This window comes from Ixodes scapularis, unplaced genomic scaffold (genome assembly GCF_016920785.2).
Source record: "Ixodes scapularis isolate PalLabHiFi unplaced genomic scaffold, ASM1692078v2 PGA_scaffold3__209_contigs__length_174095766, whole genome shotgun sequence".
Taxonomy (NCBI): Eukaryota; Metazoa; Arthropoda; class Arachnida; order Ixodida; family Ixodidae; genus Ixodes; species Ixodes scapularis.
Window position 1 is genome coordinate 163,314,474 of NW_024609868.1, and position 20,684 is coordinate 163,335,157.

Consider the following 20,684-nt stretch of genomic DNA (forward strand, 5'->3'; position numbering starts at 1 on the left):
AGGCATATCAATATTAACGAACCTCCGCAAGTATGTTTATTATAAATTAAGACCGGAACTGTTTCGAGCAACTTCAGTGCGCCGCTCACCTGCAATCTAAATTGTTGCCATAGTTTTGCGGAAAGTTGAGGCTGACAATCTGGCCTTCAGGCTTGGAGAAGGTCTCGTCGCAGTCCAGGTCGCCGGCAGTGGCCGGCGTGCTGTACACGCTGTCGCATTCGTTCTGCTTTACCACAATGTGGAAACCGCGATCACTCTGAGACTCGTCCGTGTGAAACCGCATCACCTTCTGGGGCTCTTTGAAGTCCATCACACCTGCGGGATGAAGCGCACACAACTAAGTAGTTCCTAGATGTATTATATACGTACACAATAATAAGCTGCAAAACTCGAAGATTTTGCAAAAAAAAAAATTAACATACATTCTTCCCTCTTCTCCCTAGCCGAATATACTCGCTTCCCGTTTTGCATTCGCTCCACCCCTCCCCCAGCTTACTCGTCGGGAGCAAAGATTTATTCGACAGGCACGAACATACACTCTTCGCACTTGACTCCACTCATTCCTGCGTACCTCTGGTGCCCTTCTCCCTCTCTGCTCATGTGCCTTGACCCTTCTGACCAGGACCAGGTTCCGTGGGACTCACCCCGTAACCCCGCACAGCCACAGCATTACGCCCTGCCGCGACTGGCTTTTGCAGTCACCCCTAACTACAAAAGAACGGGCAGCCCTCGTCAACAGGGTCATCAGTGGCTGCCTGGATTGAGGCGGCTGACTCAACCAACGTCACTCGATCAACTCGGTTGGCAAACTCCCTGGCGGAGAGCGTGTGAAGCCTTCTCGTACCCCTCACCCGGGCTAACGGTGTTCGAAGCGCCAACCTTCTTGCTCGCTGCGGCGCGTCTTGCAACAGCAGTTCAAAACGCGGCCGCAGCCTGCAAGAAGGATGACGCTACAAACAGCATTTCTGAATCTAGGGTTTATCAGCGAGAACTGACGTGTGTGAGGGCGTGTTTTAGAAGGGATCACGCTCTCCGCAGGAGTCTGCTAACTGAGTTGATCAGTAACATTGGATTCAACCCGACCATTTTTATCGATTAAAGTTCCTATCGAACTATGTATTTTAAAGCACAACTTGTAAATGTTTGCACCATTTTTAACTTACTTTTGTTAGCAGTTTGCAGAGGCTTGCAGAGGCTGTGGCAAGTGAGAGTAAAGCAATATGGCCTGATGCGCATAATTTCGGCATTAGAAATTTCACCTCAAGTTCAAAAACAACTGGGACGGCACCGAGGAAGTCAGAAGTAGAGCCGATCTTTTAGTCCGGGAGTAACCATAAAGTCGGAAAGAAAATTTCTTGAACCTATCTAGTTGTTTGTGGGTGGGCTGGTTCACTTCAGACGAACGATAATCGAGTTTAGTAAAGCTCTATGGGCATCAGATGACACTCACGTGTCGTTCCCGGCACCACCGCCCCGCAGACTCGGATGTCGTCGATGGCTAGGTAGTCCCCCTGGCAGGAGTCCGAAGGCTGCAGCTGGAAGTCTAGGAACGTGACCTCCATTTGGCAGATGTTGCCGTGGGCACGACGCACGGTGTAAAGACAGTCCGTGCCGTCCTCGTAGTCCGACGGGTAGTTCCTGCTCTCCAGCTCGAACTCCATCTGGGGGAAGACAGGTCGCAGGGTTAGCTGGTGCACCACGGGCACGCATGCTCCGGACAATTAGAACGCCTGAACTTCCGGCATCCCGGTAGCATCTGGAACCTTGGCTGTTTGTCATTATGGAACCAAGAAAGTCCTCAGACACTAAAAATTGAGTCAGATAGAAGTTAGTTTCTGGTGGCAAAACGTTTTCGCGAACGCGAACCATAAAGATCTGCATACAAAACCCCACCGTACTATATCGTGAGGAGTCAAAAAGTCGTAAAACAAAGTTTTGCAAACAATTTAGCCGCTTTTCATTGCAAAGAACACCATGCAGAAAACTACTACATTCGTGCACTTGGGAGCATTTACGAAAGCTGGCCGCCAGGATGCTGCCTCATTTCACAGACTCACTGATGCCGGCTGTTTTGTTTAGGAAAAAAAAAAGAGTTGTTTGCGAAAAGGGAAAACAACTTTAACTATAAAATGCACTAAGGATATGTCCTCTCAGATCTGTAGCGCTTTGCGCGGACAACAGTTTCGTCATCCGTATCCGATCCGCATCGACATACTTTGTTGTCGCATCCGAACCGCATTCGCAAAATTTGGAACCTCATGCGACCCGCAATCCGCGCATTCATGTTACACCACAAAATCAAGTCTGAATAAAATAATAAAAAAAAAAAAAACTAGTCTGGATGGTACCTTACAAGCCATTTGCTTTAAAGTTACTATGCGTATAAATTTATACAAAAAACTCTTCGAGTCAAAATATTGTGAAAGTTATTTTATCGTTTTTGGTTTTATCGTATATAATTGTATATTACCATCGATCACCCTTCCAGAGACACTTTGCGTCGCTGGAAGATGATCGCAGTTATGAGATCGTCCTGGGCGTCTGCGACACTCTCACCGTAAGACAAGCTAAAAAGGATGGACATTTAATGTATTTTTAAGTTTGCTTTGTAACACTCACTTCAAGCAAACACGTATTTTCTAACCATGACGATTAATAAAGAACAGACCAATAACATTGTGTCCTTTTATGTAAATTAACAAAAAAAAATTAGAGGAAAAGTGGTCGCTCACCAACAGCGAATAGTTGTATTCACGTGGTAAGATTCAAGTACACCACTGGGAAAATATCAAAATATTCAATAATAACAACACCTCCTATCGGTATCGTATGAGCATAAACCCACAACTGCGTGCTCCGAACCAATATACTCAGCAGCAACTTGCCAATTGTTCAGAAGAAAGAAAATCCATAAACACGTTTCATTTGTTGAGGACGCATCTACTTTCTTTTGATTGTACGTTTTGGGTTTTCATTGCCCGGAAAAAATTTTTCCGACCTTTCACTGCCGAACAAGAACACGCATTCCAGGGGCGGTTGGTGCCCCTGCACTCTTTAATTTATTTATGAACAGTATTTTTGACGGGACAGAAGCGATCTTAGGACGGAATCAGGTATTTCTTGGGCGTAAAACACAATTTTCACCACGCTTAGCACCTTTTTTTTTTTAAGTGAATAATTTGCTCCCGCAAAACATTCGATGATGCACATCATTATATTACTAACTTATTCACAATACACTCTGCGGTTGCACACGTTTTTGAGCCGTCTCGGCAAACATCTTGATTTGAACCCACCGATATCCGCTTTCGATCCGTATCTGAAGCCCCTGGCATCAGCATCCGTTCCGCCATCCGCCAAATCTGATTCATTTTTATTCGCATCCGACAGTTGACTGCAGACATCCGCGGATGGATCGCGGGTAACCCGCAAATACGCAGGGCTCTACAGATCTGAAACACTCGGTGGTCAGCGTGTTCGTGATACTTAGTCATATACATGATTAGAGAACTGTATTTCCGCGGATTTCTCAAAGATAATTCGCATATATAGGCAGTAATCTAGCCGATGCGGAAAAACATAAATCAGATTTGACGGATTGCCGATCGGATGTGGATTCCAAAGGCTGCGAATGCGGTGCACAGTCGAGAATGAAGACGTGAGTGATACTATGAAGTGCATAATCGAATTTATTGCGGGGAGCAGACTACTCCATTAGATAAAAGGTGCCAGTCGAGGAGAGAATTGTTCTTTACGACAAAAAAGATTTGATTCTCACCGATGATCGCTTTAGAGCGTCCTATCTCGCCAGAAATGCTGTCCGTAAAAAAAGTAAAAATGCAGGAGCCTCAGTCATTTCGGGAAAGTGTGTTCTTGTGTGGCAGGGAAGAAGCGGACAACGATTTTTGGACAAGGAAAAACCAAAGCGTACCAGGCCAGAAAGAAGTAGAAGCCTGCAAGTGGCTTCTTTGCCTACAAGTAGATCGAAAACACTGAATTAGACCACCTGGAGTGGTGGAACCTGCGCCAACACGAGTTTACGTATTTCATTATTGTAGCACAGTCCGTGCATGCCACCCGAGCGTCAAGTGCATCAATGGATAGATACATCTCATTAACTGGTACTAATGCAAAAGCATCAACTGCCCCATGGAGCGAACCAACGTCATCAGCTTTCGAAGCCGCGCCAAACGGCACCTTCCCCTGTCCTAATGGAGCGAAACTTGTCGTCTCTAGCGGAAATCTGATGGATGCGCTCCCATTGGCTGGCGCGCGTGATACAATGAACGAGGCTCCCATTGCCTCTCGCGCGGCGTAGTTCCAAGGAACGCCGCCAGAGAAGACCCCTCAATGGCGGCGCAGCGCACGCAGCGGCCCGGCCGCCGATATGAGGTGCGGGCCTGGCCGCAAAACCCGCACGGGCAAACTCCGGAGAGCCTGCACGGCCGAGCTCAGCGCGGCGCGGCCACTTCACGAGAGCGCGCGCTCGGCCGTCGGCAACTACCTCAACAGCAGCAAAACGTGGCCGTCCACGCCAGTATTCCGCAGACGAACTAAGAGACCGGAAGAACGACATTCAGGCTTTTGCATTCACAATTCATAAAAAAGTGCTTAAACGTCCTAGGAATGTTTCGTTTTTTTTTCGTTTTTTTTTTTTTAAGGTGGGCGAATTAGTTTGAATATGTCCATGTTCACAAGATTATATCTCTAATAACAGCAACCTCGACAGGGGGAACGTTGCGTGTGTGTGCATTTTCTTTTTCTCTGCCCTTGGCACTGAGTTGTCTTTTAAGTATACGGTTTCGAGCACGTTTTTGAGATGTTCGTGTTTAAAACCGAAACCGATAGGATGTGTTGCCATTATTGAATATTGTGATATTTTCCCCGTGGTGGTGCTCGCGCCTTACCACATATGCAATGGTACTTTGCTGTGGGAAGTCAGTGTCTTTGCTCTCCCACAATGTTTTTTTTTCTGCCTCAATAAAATGGCACAATGGTTTTAGTTAGTCATTTGATCATTTTCATGTCTACAAAATAGGTGTCTGCAGTACGTGGGTTTTTCATAGCAAAAAATAAATATTAAAAGTTCCTTTCTTTTGAGTGCATCTTTTGGACAGAGTGTCACTGACACGGACTCCCAAGATGATCTCATAACTGTGATAATCTTTTCGGCGATGCGAAGTGTCTCTTGAGGGATGGTCACTTATTTTGTATATGTGACAAAACACAATACGATAAAATGACTTTCACCGTATTCTGACACGAAGAGTTTGATCTAAAAAGGTAAGCAGACGGCTCATAGGACACAATCCAGATGTTTGTTTTATCCTTATTCATGCTTGATTTCGTGATGCAAAATGAAAGACCGGATTGACGGTGGGGTGCGGTTCCGAATTTCGCGGATGCAGATCGGATCCAGATGGTCGAATTGTTTTCCGCACATGATATACAGTCTACACGAAAATTACGAGGACGATTAAATTTATTCCAACTGCGTTGACCTCAAATCGTCTGTTGCGAGAACTTTCTACTGAGCGCATTTCGTGCGAGGTCGCAGCATTTCCTGTCACTGCTGTGTGGGTTTGAACGTGTCAGATAGCTTAGTTCTGACTGAGGTGCGAGGAATAATGGTTGCTCCACTTGTGATTTGCATAGTGTTGGAGCCATTGTTGTCGTGGTCTGGTGGTCCTTCCGCTGCTGGTATTTATGCAAGATTTCTTTCGGAGTATAAAGACGGTGTTTTGTTGCGAAAAATTCTGTTTAAATTATTAAATATTTTACAAAAGAACACACAATTGTCAGACATAAAGAAAGAGCTGAACGCCGGTTCACGAATAATGACGACATTGAGCGCGCTCGTGCACCAATTCTGATGGATAGACGAACGATGGTGGATGACGTAGCAGATCCTTAGCAAAACAGTCGAGGCATTTCGTACGCAATATTCAACGACACCCTTAGGCTTAGAAACGGTTTTGATTAAAATAAATTCTCCTGCCAGGGTGCGAATAATATCCAGTTGCTCCCGTATTAACACAAGTGAACGACGACTGGAACGATGAAATGGCTACACGCGGTGCTGCGTTGTCGCAAATATACCTAGACCGCAAGTGATCGGGCCCTTCCCATTTTGAGACTCCGGGTGTTTTGGCAGGCGGTTGTCTTTTCAAAGAAATATTTTTCTTTGCTGCATCGGTAGCTTTATCTATAGCTCTTAGCACTTCAACGCCCTACATATATCCAAAAACGGTAAAGCAGAAAAATAAAAAGAATATCGCTGCTCTCAACGAGCAAGCAAACAGAAAGCACAATCACGCATGACCGTCGAAAGCCTGAGGCAGATTAGGGGCCTTCTGAAATGTTGTTTTTTGGAACTACCTATGCGGTCGACCTCCAGAGGCAAGAAATATAGCGGCCGCCAGGCCATCTCGACCCGGTTGTGTTTGCGGGACTGCAGCACCACGTGTCGCCCTTTCGCAGACCCTGCAGTCACTCGTTTACGCTAACCTTTTAGAGTCGACCACGGTGGTCAAAAGTGAAAGACGGTTACAATTCTCTGTAAGGCCGCATTAGAGCGCAGCTCTTGAGGAGGAGAAAGGGAGGGTACGGAGGGGAGGGTCATGTGTGACGTCAAAAGGGTACCATTTTCCCGCTAAATTTAGCGAAAATATTTCCCCGCTAAATTTTCTGAAGAATCTTCCCGCTACATTTAGCGGCCGAATTTCCCGCTAAATTTAGCGGGAAAATTTTGCCCTCGTGACGTCACACGGGACGTCACGTCATCATGAAAAACGTCCCATGATGCAAGGCGCGGTTACGCCGACGGCGACGCTACTCAAGCGCCTAAGAGCTGCGCTCTAAAAAAACTTCAGGTGGCGTAACGCTGCGCCTCCGCCGAAGAGCAGCCGTGCCGAATAACTGTACGCGGTTATCTCCTATGTCGCCAGGTCGCGCCACCGAACCGGACGCTGAGGAGGGCGTCCTTTCATAAGCGGTAGCGTGCGCCGAGCTACAACGAAGTGTAGTTTTACGCGGCTTTCGCTTGGTTCTCGCTTTGTTTCTGGCAGGTTTCGACTTCCAGAAGTTGCCACGAATACAGGAGTGCATCGTGCCACGGTGCAACGGAAGACGCGAGACGTGTACGGAGGAACTCTTTTCTTCTTGGCTACTCAACAAGAAAGAGGACCACCTGAAGGCATTGCGTCACGCGATCCCGCATCAAGACCGCTTGCTGCAGCCGCCCGGCTTCGTCTGCGAGAGACACTTCGAGTAGAAGTTCGTCACTAAATCGAGAAAAGCCGTCTACAAGTGCCTCGTTTTCGTAAGTGTACCACAAAAAGCCGCTCTGGCGAAAGACGCGGTGCCAACGAAGTTCCTGGGCTGTTTACCTGACAAAAACCGAAAAAAAAATAACCGCGGATTGTTAGTGCCCTCCATCCAGCAAAAGACACGGTGTTCTAACGATGGCAAGTGTAATGAATTTGTCCAAAAGTTGGTTGCGGATTTACACAAGGTCCTTAATCAGAAAAAAAAAACTCAAAACCTGCGCAAGCTCTCAAAGGTAGTAAGGCAAACCACCTCTCCTGGAACGACCAAACCAATTTAAAGAGCCGGACAGGTTTAGTAAGGAAAGCGTTTAAGAAAGGAATGTGAAAAATATTTTCCTAATTCAACCTCTTCTGATGTTGAAGCTTTCTTATTGTTATGCATAGTTACTTTGTAAATACCATTTTAACCCTTTTTGTCAAATGCTGCTCTTTTAAAATACTTTTGTCAATTATGTTAACAAATTAGTTCTATGTAAAATACACAAAATCCACATATTGAAACGTAGGTCTGCCGTGTCTGTCTCAACGAGTTTGTGAAGGGGAACTAAATTTGAGTAAGTCCTGTCAGCACGTCAACTCCATTAGAGTTTTAACACACCGCTCTGGCTTAATCACGCAATATCAACTGTAGCACATCTACCGAAAGCGCTTTTTACATACTGTATAACAACAAAAACTTTGCAAAAAAAATAATAAAAATTTTGCGAATTTCGCGACTTTAATAATATAGCGACAAATAGATGCTGCGCATAGGTTTCCCCATGGTAAAAAAATACATGGCATACCGACAGGATTCGCCGAATATTCCTGGGACCCGCACTTCGCCGAATTCTCAAAATATTGAGCCTGCGAAAATCAAATATTTTACAGTATTTGTAACTGTGGTTCATAAATACATCTATATATTTTAAAGGGCAGGCCAGTAACGTGTCGTTTAACTTCGTTTTCTATTCTTTTTATTCTATAAAAACAGCGAGTTACCCTGAATCTGAAGGCCCGCTGTGTATACATTCCAATGTTTACCGTCCCACAACCCAGCACATACGTGCTTCTTGCTTCAGGAAGATATAAAGCACGCGCCATACGAACGAACGCTAAAAATAACACCGACCAAAAGCATCTCTTTTTTTTTTTTAATTCGAAGGGTCAATAGCCGAACATAACGCCAGCAATATTCCTCGCCGTTTAGAAAGTGCAATGTTTAGCTCTCATGTTGATCTCAGCACGTGCAAAGCTTCGCTGCAGTTGCTAAGCGTTTCACTCCGCGCGTAGCAGACAGAGGGCGTCGGCCTCGTTTACCGTGGCGCCATCCTGCGGCGCGCACGACAAGCGGGGACGAAACTTCGACGCCCCCGGAGAGGGCGTTCCTCCACCACAGTTTTTCTACGCCGTGGTTTCAACGTTTCTATTACACGGGTCAGTAATTGTATCCTATTTTTCGGATCATATTTCTCGGACGTGTTTAAAAGTTGAAGCCGTAAACCTTGCAGATTATCTGCAGTGGCGAATTATACAAGAATTCGGTTTTCTCAGATCATTCACTGTTATAAAGGGTCACCGATTTTCTTCGTGATATAGAATACCCGTGACTATGGTAAAAGCTGGGAAACTTGGTCGAAGAAAAAAGACAAGGTAAAAGAACGTCTCAAACTCAGCTACCGCGTTTATTCCCCCAAAGCCTCATATATCCACAACCTAATGACCGACCACCGACGTCAAAAAATCAACCTTTGTTATACAATCCTATTCACACTGGTCTTCACCTCAACGGTAAACGGTGACCTCAATCCCAAACCAAAAACTTGGGACCTTGAACAAAACAAACACAACACAACGAACACACGGACCCACTTCCTTTCCAGCCGGAGTCTGAAAGGGCTGTGCTTTATCTAAATGAGAACTAATATGACCTTCAACTGAACCCCTGCCCGCAAAATGACTCACTGCATGTTCACTTGCAACTGAAAGAAACGGACAAAAACATTTTATTTTAAGGAACTTCTTGAAGCTATTTCCGAGTTGCATCGAAGCATGGCTGATGCAGTTACCGATGAATTTGAGGGAGCATCTCGCTAAGGCCGATTGTCGCATTACGGCCGCGAGTGCATTAAGGCCGAGAGGGGCGAAGGGGCCGGGGGTGGCTTTGAATCCGAATGGGGCATAACGGCCGAGAACTGCATTAAGGCCGATTGTCTCTGAATGAGCAGGTGTGGCCGCCTTCTCGGGGGTCGCGTTTTGGTTGACGACTTTGGTTGCCACCAAATAAGATAGGTGGCGCCACATTGAGAATGGCGGTTGAAATTAACATATTTTCAGTCTCGTCAATGCCGTGGTTTCTTCTGAGATTAAAATGATTGGCGCTCCGAATACTGTAAACTACTTAATTTTCGAAAGGACTTAATTTTGGCCAATCGCCAACAATTCGCGAAAAATAGGTCCCGCGAACGATTCCGTTAAAATGTAAACACATTAGAATCTATATTGAAATCTTACCGCGTCGCGAAAATTAGAACCCGCAAATTATCCCAAAACTCCAGCTTTGACCTAATCGCGAAAAATAATTTCTTACAATATTCTGCGGAAAAGTAAACTTAGACATTTTTAAAAGTGTATCTGTCAGCGACTGCAAATACTGCGGTTTTATGGTTTGTTTTCACCCTTAAGGGCCGGCACCAGTCGGTACGCCGGCCTTGCCTATCCGAATGTTTCATTTATTTATTTGCTTTTCTGCGCTTTATCATTTCTTATTCGTTTAATCACGATTCCTTCATCTGCATATTTGGATTATGTACACGCACGCACACGTATTTCCTAATAAATGCTATGAATTTAGTGCGAGTTTTTGGTATAACATTCCTATATTTTGATCATCGGCTTTTTAAGAGTTCAGTGAAAAAATGTATGGTGTCTTTTGGAATTTAAGCCCTTTAACTAAATTAGTTATGTCTCTGATTCTACCGGGCGGCTATGAAAACGATGAGTGAGGTTGATTTTATAATTTTATTTTCAATCTTTTTTACAGCGAAACGTTGAAGAAAACACATACTAGGAAATATGAAAAACACATGAGCCATCAGAATGTCAGAACATGACAAGTAACTCACCGTCAGAGTGCATTCTTGCCTTAAAGAAGTGTCACGTGCTTCGTTCCGTCTTTCTTATTGGCTCACGAGGGCATAGCCTTCTCCCTTTGCTAAAAAATGATGACACGGAGTGTAGCAAAAAAGAAAAACTAGTCGGAACGCTCAAGCCGCTACATGTTTAATTAATCGTAAAGGATAAAGCAATAGAACCAAAAACGCAGAATTTGCCGTCAACGAGAGATACAATGTGCACTGACAAATAAAATAAATATGTGGCGCCATCTGTCTTATTTTCTCGCAACTAAAGTCATCAACCACAACGCGACCCCTGAGAAGGCGGCCACACTAGCTCATTCAGAGACTATCGGCCTTAATGCAGTTCACGGCCGTTATGCCCTATGTGGCCTCAAAGCTACTACCGACCCCTTCCGCTCCCCACGGCCGTAATGCACTCTCGGCCGTAATGCGACAATCGGCTGAAATGGCAGTGACCCTGGATTTGATACGAACTGTCTCTCTATGAGCCTCTTAGTGTTGTTGCGCTCTCTGTGCACAATGTCAGTTTTCGACCAAAGTGCCGTGCAATCGTTGCACTCACTAATGTGGTTAGCAATCTCTGAATTGGGTGCGTTTACTTTTACATTTTCATGTGCTCTATAAATCTATCATTTACAAACATTGCCGTAAACACATTAGAATCAGAATCAGAATCAGAAGTAAACACCACTGGAATGCGGTTTCAAGTATGATACTTGAAACCGCATTCCAGTGGTGTTTGAGAGACCAACCCTTCCTTGCAATCAACCGACTTATCACGGTGCGCTTTCTGACACACTTTCTGACTCGTCTGAAACGGTGTCAAACGGTTCAGTTTAAAGTGGGACTTAAACGCTACATCTATCTCAAATTGTTTTTGCGCATGCTTTGAGGTTATGAGAAATTGCGTGAAAATACGGAATAACCGAATATGTAATGCTTTTTGGCTTCCTTTTCTGGTCGCTGTGTAGCCTTTTGCTGCAATTTCAATTGTCTTCTTTATGAACACACTGTCATAGCTTGTATCTTCTAACCTTGACCACTGCATTTCTTCCGCACAACCCATAAAATGGGCACACGACTTATCCAGTGCCTTGCTGATTAGAGACCTGACTACACGTGCTTTTACTGATTTAGCATGACAACTTTTCCTACTCAAAACGGGTTTTGCTCCCATTTTTTTGTACCCCCAACATAAGCCCCCCTCCACGTGAATGCGTAGGTTCATAAACTGTAAAATACCATTGTCCGCCTTTCCTAAGGTGGACTTAAGTTCCAGCGCCGCTCCCCTCACTGTCCGTTCGAAGCCGAGTACATCCCGTTCGCGAAATGAGCAGATCAAAATGTCATCGACACATCTTCTTACAAAGCCCGTACTCGATGAAATACAATTCAATCTATCCGTTACGGTAGCATCCATGTTGTTAAGGTATATTTCTGCTAGCATCGAAGCAACCAATAATCACATACATACGCCATCCCTTTGTACAAATTTGCGTTTATTGTACTCGACTACCGTTGTCTGGAGATACACATACAGAACTGAAATGGAAATCCACCTTTCTTCCTAAGTTCGATTGAAAATGAACCAAATTCAATTCCAAAGCCTCACGAACCCTCTGCATTAGACGTGCCTTCTCTAGCGAATAATATATGTATCTTATGCCCATGGAGATTACCGAACATCTCTTTCCATGAACTCCTTCCAGAATACTGATCAATTCATTCGAATTCTTATAGGCCAGACTTTTTTCAAGATGCACAAGATTCAACCCTTGTTGAAGAAATCGCGAGATGGTGTGCTGCCACGTTCCGTTCTCTTTCACCGCTCCACGAAAAGGCATGTCTACTCTGTGATCTTTTAGAAAAACTTTGCACTTAACGTCATTCCTGGTTGACTCATAACCTTTTTTGCCAGTGCGTCTAACCCGTTTTCCTTTAAAACCGTCACAACACTTTTTTTTTTCAATTTGCCAATATTTCCCTTTTTTTTCAACAAGAAGAGAATTCAAAGCGTCAGACGATTTTATTTCGAGCATCGTCGACGGAAAGATAGCAAACTTGCCGGATTTATCTGTCTGCAGCATTTTAAGCGAACCCCTTTCCAATTCTTTTTTAACTGAAACCACGACTCGAAAATTCCCCGTTCTGCTGGATAAGACTTATCTAGAAGACATTCCATTTTATCAACCGCCTGATGTACAAACGCTACCCTCTCGTCAAAATTGAACACCTTCGAAATGTCCTGAACCGAGGAAAAAACATCCAACCTCGAAGGTTTAACATTTAAACAAAACTTTGGGCCTTTGCTTAACATCTGTTCTGCTTTGTTTGAGATGCTCACATTGCAAGGATAAACAATGGTCCATTTAGGTCCGTTCGTCACGTGCCCCGCACTTGGTGTACTTCCAAGCCTCCTCTCTCTGGGCTTCGTGCTAAAACTGTCTAGTACAATTCGTTGGTTCACATAGCTCGAAGAGTTCCTTTTTTCCCGAGTTCCAGCGAAGATAGTCCCGGTGGTGCCTGTATTCCTTGCCTCAGAGGAGTGTCCAGATGCGATCATGGGCTCTGCGAAGTTCTCCTGCTCATTAGCGAAGAGGATGTACTCGATTTCGAAAGGGCAGTGAGGGGAGCGGCGCCGGAACTTAAGTTCACCTTAGAAAAGGCGGACTTTGGTATTCTACAGTTTATGTACCTACGCATTCGCGTGGTGGGGATTTTATGTTGGGAGTACGGAAATATGGCCGTAAAACCCGTTTTCGTCATGCTCAATCAGTAAAAGCAGATGTAGTCAGTTCTCTAATCAGCAACGTACGGGATAAGTCGTGTGCCCAATTTATGGGTTGTGCGGTAGAAAGGCAGTGGTCAAGGTCAGAAGATGCGGGCTACGACAGTATGTTCATAAAAATACAATTATAATTGCAGCAACACGCTACACAACAACCAGAAAGGGAAGCTAAAAAGCATTATGCGGTTATTCTCTATTTTCACGCAATTCCTCATAACCTTAAAGCATGCGCAAAACATTTTGGGATAGATGTCGCATTTAATTCCGACTTTAAACTAACCCGTTTGACACCGTTTCAGGCGATTCAGAACATGTGGAAGAAAGCGCACCGTGATAAGTCGGTTCATTGCAAGCGAAGCGTGGTCTATGAAGTGCCAATGAATGCGGTTTCAAGCATGTGGGTCAAACGGGAAGGTGCGTAAATCTTAGATTGGTAGAGCACAAAAGAACTGTAAAATAAAACGCACCCAATTCAGAGATTGCTAAATAGATATTAGTGAGTTCAACGATTGTATGGCACTTTGGTCGCAAACTGACATTGTGCACAAAGAGTGCAACAACACCAAGAGGCTGATAAGAGAGACAGTTCTATCAAATCCATCGGTAATTGTATCAGTCATGCTTCGATGCAACTCAGAAGTAGTTCCAAGAATTTTCTTAAAATGTAATGTCTTTTTCAGTTTTCTTTTTTTTTTTTTGTTTTTTTTTTAGTTGTAAGTGAACGTAGAATAAGTCATTTTGCGGGCAGGGGTTCAGTTGGAGGAGATATCAGCTCTAGTTTAGATAAAGCGCAGCCCTTCCAGACTCCGGCTGGAAAGGAACTGAGTCGGTGTGTTTCTTTTGTTCTGTTTATTTTGTTCAAGGTCCAAAGTTTTCAGTTCGAGATGGCGGTCACCGTTTACAATTGAGGTGAATACCAGTGGGGGTAGGATTGTATAACAAAGCTTGGGGACTCTGTGACGTCGGTGGTTGGTGATTAGGGTGTTGATATATAAGGCTTTGAGGAAATAAACGCTGTAGCTGAGTTTGAGACATTCTTTACTCCTGCCTTTTTTCTTCGACCAAGTTTCCCACCTTTTAACACAGACTCGGGAATTCTACATCGTGATCAACTTCCACCAGCTTGCCTGCGCAATCACTGTTTCTTTCGCAGATTTTGTGAGAGTCAGAGTGCGATGATGGCGATTTATATAATGGGTGCTTTCACCTCAAATCGGGCAGTCTAAAAGGGTCGAATTTTTAATTTTGACAAAAAAAAAATATATGTTTTGGGGTCATCTCTCAAATGAAGGAGGACGCAACCAGGATGTTCCTCAGATTTTTGTTCCCAAGTTTCGAAGCGTAGAATCCGCAGTGGCAGAAACTGGTGTTTTTGCCGGCCGTCGCAGGTCGCGTGTTTGGCATCCTCCGCTGGCGCTAGTGTTTTCTCTACACCCTTTTAACTTTTTATCCTCATTTAATAAGTACTATAAAGGTACTCTAAGGTATTCAAATAGTTTTAGGAATTTTTTGTCTTCTAAACAAAAATGTTAAACTCGTCGCTCAGGTCGATTTTCGGTAAATTTTGACAGGTCATTACTTTGTCTGTACTTGAGGTAAATTTTCTTTCTTTGGCTCTATAAAATGCTCAAAGCAAGCCCATTATAGATATAATAATATCATTATGATATGTTGAATGGCCGCTCCTATACCTTTACATTAACATTGTAAGAAATAACAAATGTTGAAAGTGTAAAATCGATTTTCTCATAAACCCATTTTTGTACGTTTTTATTTTTTAAGTTCTTTTAGATATATTATTCGACTACAAGAAATAACTAACTAGTAATGTAATATTTTAGTTGTATATGTCCTCTATTTGAGCCGCAATCGCGTGATTGTGTGCAATTGTGTGCTTATTTGACTAAAATGAGCACACAATTGACGGGATTGCGGCTCAAATACAGGACACACAAAAAACTATTACATTTATAGATTGTTTGTTCTTGTAGCCGACTATTATATCTAAAAGAATTCAAAAATAGAAATGTACGAAAATAGGGTTTTTGAGAAAATTGATTTCAAACTTTCACAAACAAACCTCGAACCGGCATTGTGAGCCTCTACGATTTGGAAAATATGTTTTGATTTTTGTTCACATTTTCAAAAAGAAACGTAAAGTAGGTGAACTTGCGATATTCATTGTAATATAAAACTTTAAATAAAAGAGAAACTACATAAGCACACTACAATACAATGAGTAACCAAATCAAAAGGCAACGCAACATGACAAAAATTGTTTCTGTATAGAACGGTTCAAAGTAAACGAGGGTGGCTACTCATTACCGAGCCTATTACCGATCGAATGATACATTCTCAGATTATTCAAATCTTGAACATAACTCTTCGGGAAATATGCGCCGGGTTTTGTTATCCTCACATCTTGCTGATTGCCGACGGTTGACTGCACAGCTCGTGCACCTCAGTAATGTAGAAACGCGCGCGCAGAACCAGTACAAAAACACAAAAAAGCATCGATGGAACATTTTCCGAAGTCATTACATTTTTTTACTAGTTTGCACACTGTGTAGGAGCCACTGAGTTCGCAGTTGCAGTTTTGAACATGCGGCACGCATCACTGATGATTTTCTAAATTTAGGGACACAAAGCGGAACGTGCATGCCTTATGAGAGGAGCATGCAGCTACTCTGTGCTTTCGCAGATCTTTTCTAGGGCAGCGTTCAAGGCGCCTTCCTCCAGTGTCTTCCTCCACACGTGCGAGGATCGGATGCCCCTTGGTGGGTTTACCTTCCTCCACTTTTTTTCTTAAGCTCCCGGAAACGCGTGAGCTTCTCTTTGGCGATTGAGAGTAGAACAATCCATTTGACTTTCGGTCTGAGTGCCTCAACGAAGCTTTGCGCGTTCGTTACGGAGTACAATTCTGTACTTATCAAGTTATACATGGATGCCCGATGCTTGAGCACGCCGCCCACTCTATTACGCGAGCTTCTCTCGTGCCCTGATGCGGAAAATATTCACTTAGCGACGACATTCCTTTTTTTTTTTTAATTCGTACACCTGGTGCCTGCTTTTGAAGTGGCTTGGAGCACCCTGTGAAATATAAATGAGTTGCGTGAAAATTGGCAATAGTTCCTCCAGCCGCCCTGCGACAACGTTGACCGCAAAAGAGCGCATGGGACGAGTCTTGGGCGATGTCGTCGCTCACTATGTAGCCAGGCAGGTAAAAATGGAAACCAACTTGCTCTTCCAGTGTGTCCTTGCACCGCGCGCTGGATCACGGCACTCTAATGTTCAGCTAAATTGAAGTGCAAGATGACGGGACGTTGACTTGACATGCGCTTTCTCGAGCCATGTGGCTCTTCGCTGGGCGCGTCTGATGAAGTTTGGAATGTTTTTTTTTGTCCAGTTTTAAAACTCGTTAGAGAAATTCCAGAAGATTTATGTACAGATTTGAATGGTGTGAGAATTTATCATTCAATCGTAATTAGCTGTACAATGAGTAGTCACCCTCGTTTACTTTGAACCGTTCTATATAGAAACAATTTTTTTTTCATGTTGCGTCGGCTTTTGATTTGTATATACTTATAACTAATTGTTTCGTAGTGTGATTATGTGGTTTTTTTCTTATTTCAAGTTTGAAATTACAATGAATATTACCATTTCGCCTACTTTACGTTTTTTTTTTTTTTTTTTAACGTAAACCAAACTAAAAACATATTTTCCACATAGTAGAGGCGCACAATGCCGGTTTGAGGTTTGTTTGTAAAGTTTGAGGTCGATTTTCACAAAAAAACAATTTTGGTAAATTCAATTTTTTTTAATTTGTTTTAGATATATTAGTTGACTACAAAAAAAAACAATCTAAAAATGTAGTATTTTGGTCATATGTACTCTATTGCGGGTCAAATAGAGGACATACAACCAAAATATTACATTTCTAGATTGTTTTTTTCTTGTAGTTGGCTTGCATATGTAAAAGAATTTAAAAAATTAAAAATCACAAAGATGAGGTTTTTGAGAAAAACGATCTCAAACTTTTAACATTTGTTATTTCTTACAACTTTTCTGTGAAGGTAGAGGAGCGGCTATTCAATAGATCATAATGATGTTATATATCTATAATGGGCTTGCTTTGGGCTTTCTATAAAGCTGAAGAAGAACACTTTACCTTTAGTGCAGACAAAGTAATGACCTGTCAAAGTTGACCAAAAATCGACCTGGGTGACGAGTTTGACATTTTTTCTTAGAAAACAATACAATTTCTAAAAAGGTTTGCATACGTAAAGGTGTCTTTATAGTACATATTAAATGAGGGGGAAAGTTATAAAGGTATAGAAAAAACACTAGCGCCAGCAGAGGCTGTCAAACACGCGACCTGCGACGGCGGGCAAAAACACTATAGTTTCTGCCACTGCGGCTTCTGCGCTTCGTAACTCGAGAACAAAAAATCTGGGACACATGTGGTTTGCGCCCTCCTTCATAAAAGGAATTCTCCAAAAACATATATTTTTTTGTCAACATTAAAATTAGACCCTTTTAGCCTGCCCGATTTGAGACGAAACCACCCAATGTATAATACCGGCTTGTTCGTGTAGGCATTAGCCAACATTGGTTGTTTATGATAATTTTTAGGTGCGGACTAGACGCCCCGGTGCGGGCTCTGACTGCAGAGTGTGCTATCTATTCGCCAGGTGCGGACTATATACCCTACATTTTTCCACATGCTTTTTGGGGGAAAATGTCTTCAAAACACGCTCTGTAGATAAGCGTAAATCAAGCAAAATCACCTGCCTTATCCATGTACAAGTCACAGGACTTCCGCGTTGACGGCGGAAGGTTCGTGGTCGTCAAGATGCTCGGAGTGGTCAGTTGGTTGACGCCGTGCACTTGGGACTTCTGGTCTCCGGGATATGATTGATGGTCGACTCCGAGGCCGCACTTTATCTGGCGCCCCCGGACGGAGAACCCACGTCGGGTGTTGGCGCCGTTCGAATGAAAGTGCAGCATCTTCTCTGCCACTTCAAAGGGCACTATGTCTGTAATGCGTTTATAAATATTGTCAATAGATTATTATTTGTATCGCATAAATGTGAATGCTTTTACGCGCCCTTTAAGACATATTTTTTTATATATCAACGTAATCTATTCTCTGAGAACCTCTTGAAAGGTTACTCGGTCAGCACCAAGCTTTGAGTTAAATTAGAGAATGGATTTCATTGCAGTAGTCAGGCGTCACGCCTGACTACATAGACCAACCTCTTTAAACGACTCATGGGACCAATGATGTTACATAAAAAGCCTGAGAGTACTAGACACCATAGTCGTTCGAGCATTATGTATCAAACCAAGAGGTTAGAATTTTTACGTTCACAGTTTTGAAACCAATATGGAGAAGTGCAGACCGCACTAGTGATCACAGAAAGAAAATGCTCCCCGGTGAGTCGACACTGATCCGAAATTCGCGATCCCAAACAGCGTCCTCCGAGTCTACAGCCATCTGTGACACTTAAATCTATACCCCCATATCCCGCATAATTGTAAAATAAGATTCGCTAATCGGAGCTTATCTACCTGCAAATAACGTCGCCTACAGCTGTGATGCCCGTTCGTCCCGACAAAATTATCAGTAAACAAAACCAAGCCCATGCCTGGGTTTTTTTGTTATTTTTTTTTTTTTGTTATGTTAATTATGTGAAAAGACACGGCGGATGAGGATTTCCATTGCTAACGAAATCTCACAGGAGTGGTCGGAAGGCAGGGTTCCGCAGTGACGCTCTCCACCAAACTCGAGGTAGTCGAATTGGCAGCCGGGAGAGGACTCGACGTCGAAGGAGGCAAACACGAGCTCTAGATGACACACGTCGCTGCCCGCCCGGTGCACAGCGTAATGGCAGTCCTGGTTGTCCTGGTAGTTGGACGGGTAGTTGGGACTCTGGATGTAGAACTCCTGCTGCTCAAAAGTTTGGTCGCACTGGAGCGTCGCCGCCGCCGGGGGACCCGGCGTGAAGCCTGCGAGGCGTTTGACGGACAGTGAGTCTACTGTGTTCCGTCGTAGAAGCTTGCTCAGGCAACTAGAAAGACTGTCGCAAGGCTTCGTAGCTTTAGTAATAAAATAGTACTTATAATAGTAAAATCCGTATTATTTGTCTTCTAGTTCTCTCGAAGCAGTTTTATATTGACGTGAGTTTGTAACTCTGGCGCTCCTTGACTTCTCGTGGTGTTTATCTGTTTTTTTAGTTTTCTTGAGGAGTCCATATTACTTTCATGACTGGCTGCAATTCCTGTTTTTAACGTATCATTCAGTTGTCATCCATATCAGTGAGGCATACACTCGTCCTTGAGAGGTGAGTACTCAATGCTAGTGTCCTTTCAACTACTTAAAAAGCGCTGATCACGCTTTTATTAAACTCATTATAAAGTTATGAATTATCCTATAAAGTGTTTTCATATGGGTAACGTTTCTGTCTTCAGAACAGGTTTTATAAGCCCTGCGTCACGCTTCTTATGCAACGTAAAAAGGACAATCTGCATACAGATTCGAACGCGAGCCACGTCGAGATTCGTGCTTTGAATGCCGCATGGCCATGCGTTCAAGGAGAAATAACTGGCACACGGCATTCAAAACACGAATATTGCGGTGATTGTATTTCGCAGCCTATATTTTGTAAGATGTATGAGCAGTGTGACCCCGACTTTAAGGTTGTGGAAGGGACTCGAGCCTGCACTTTACTGCGTAAATTCTTTCAGCCCAAATGAATGTTTATCTGTTTAGGTGATATTGTGCAGCATGAACCACATCCAGGCTTAGCAAATGCTAAAATAAGTTTCTCCACGTTTCCGGGACGGCCTCGTTCCCTGTCTGTTTGCAATTGACTACCGCAATTATTGTAATAATTTAAAGAAGAGCGAAGAAAAATTATTAGTAACGCCAAACGTGCAAATCACTTTTAAGGAGCGCACGAGAATAATAGATGTGCTTCATACATTGGCCATTATAAATACCGTATAAAAAGGGAATAATCTTGGTTTACCTGCCGTCATAGCTGTAGTGGTCTCCCGGTGTGCTCCAGCGCAGGGCACCTGATGAAACCTGACGCGGAAGCCCTTTCCCGCCACGGACTCGTCGGTCTTGAAGACCATCACGGCGTTCCCATCGGTATCGTACGCCATTTGTTCTGAGGGGAGACATAACCCAAGCTGTTTCGTTTTCCTTCAGCAGCACTCGGTAAGTCAAGGTCGGTATGAAAATGTGAGCCGCCTGTCCAGATACAGTAAAACCCTCATTGTTCGCGAGCCTTTAAATTTCGCGAATTGAAAAATTCGCGAAATTTAAGATGACGCGAAAATTTCGGTCCTTAAGTGTTTCAAATCAGGCGTCTCGAATTTGCTAAATTTAGTGGCCGCGATTAGTGCCTCTTTAACCGACTCGCGAAATATAGGGGCCACAAA

At 43.6% G+C, this 20,684-nt stretch overlaps 1 protein-coding gene across 1 annotated transcript in view; it reads right to left on the bottom strand.

Moving 5' to 3' along the window:
• Positions 1-20,684, bottom strand: part of LOC8051371 (bone morphogenetic protein 1) — a 61,482-nt gene that overhangs the window by 36,124 nt on the left and 4,674 nt on the right. The window contains exons 2-6 of the mRNA XM_042292948.1: positions 20,267-20,410; positions 18,975-19,244; positions 18,027-18,271; positions 1,451-1,661; positions 90-315 (exon numbers count right to left, since the gene is read on the bottom strand). Coding sequence (XP_042148882.1) covers positions 90-315; positions 1,451-1,661; positions 18,027-18,271; positions 18,975-19,244; positions 20,267-20,410 — 1,096 coding nt within the window. The remainder of the gene's footprint in view (positions 1-89; positions 316-1,450; positions 1,662-18,026; positions 18,272-18,974; positions 19,245-20,266; positions 20,411-20,684) is intronic.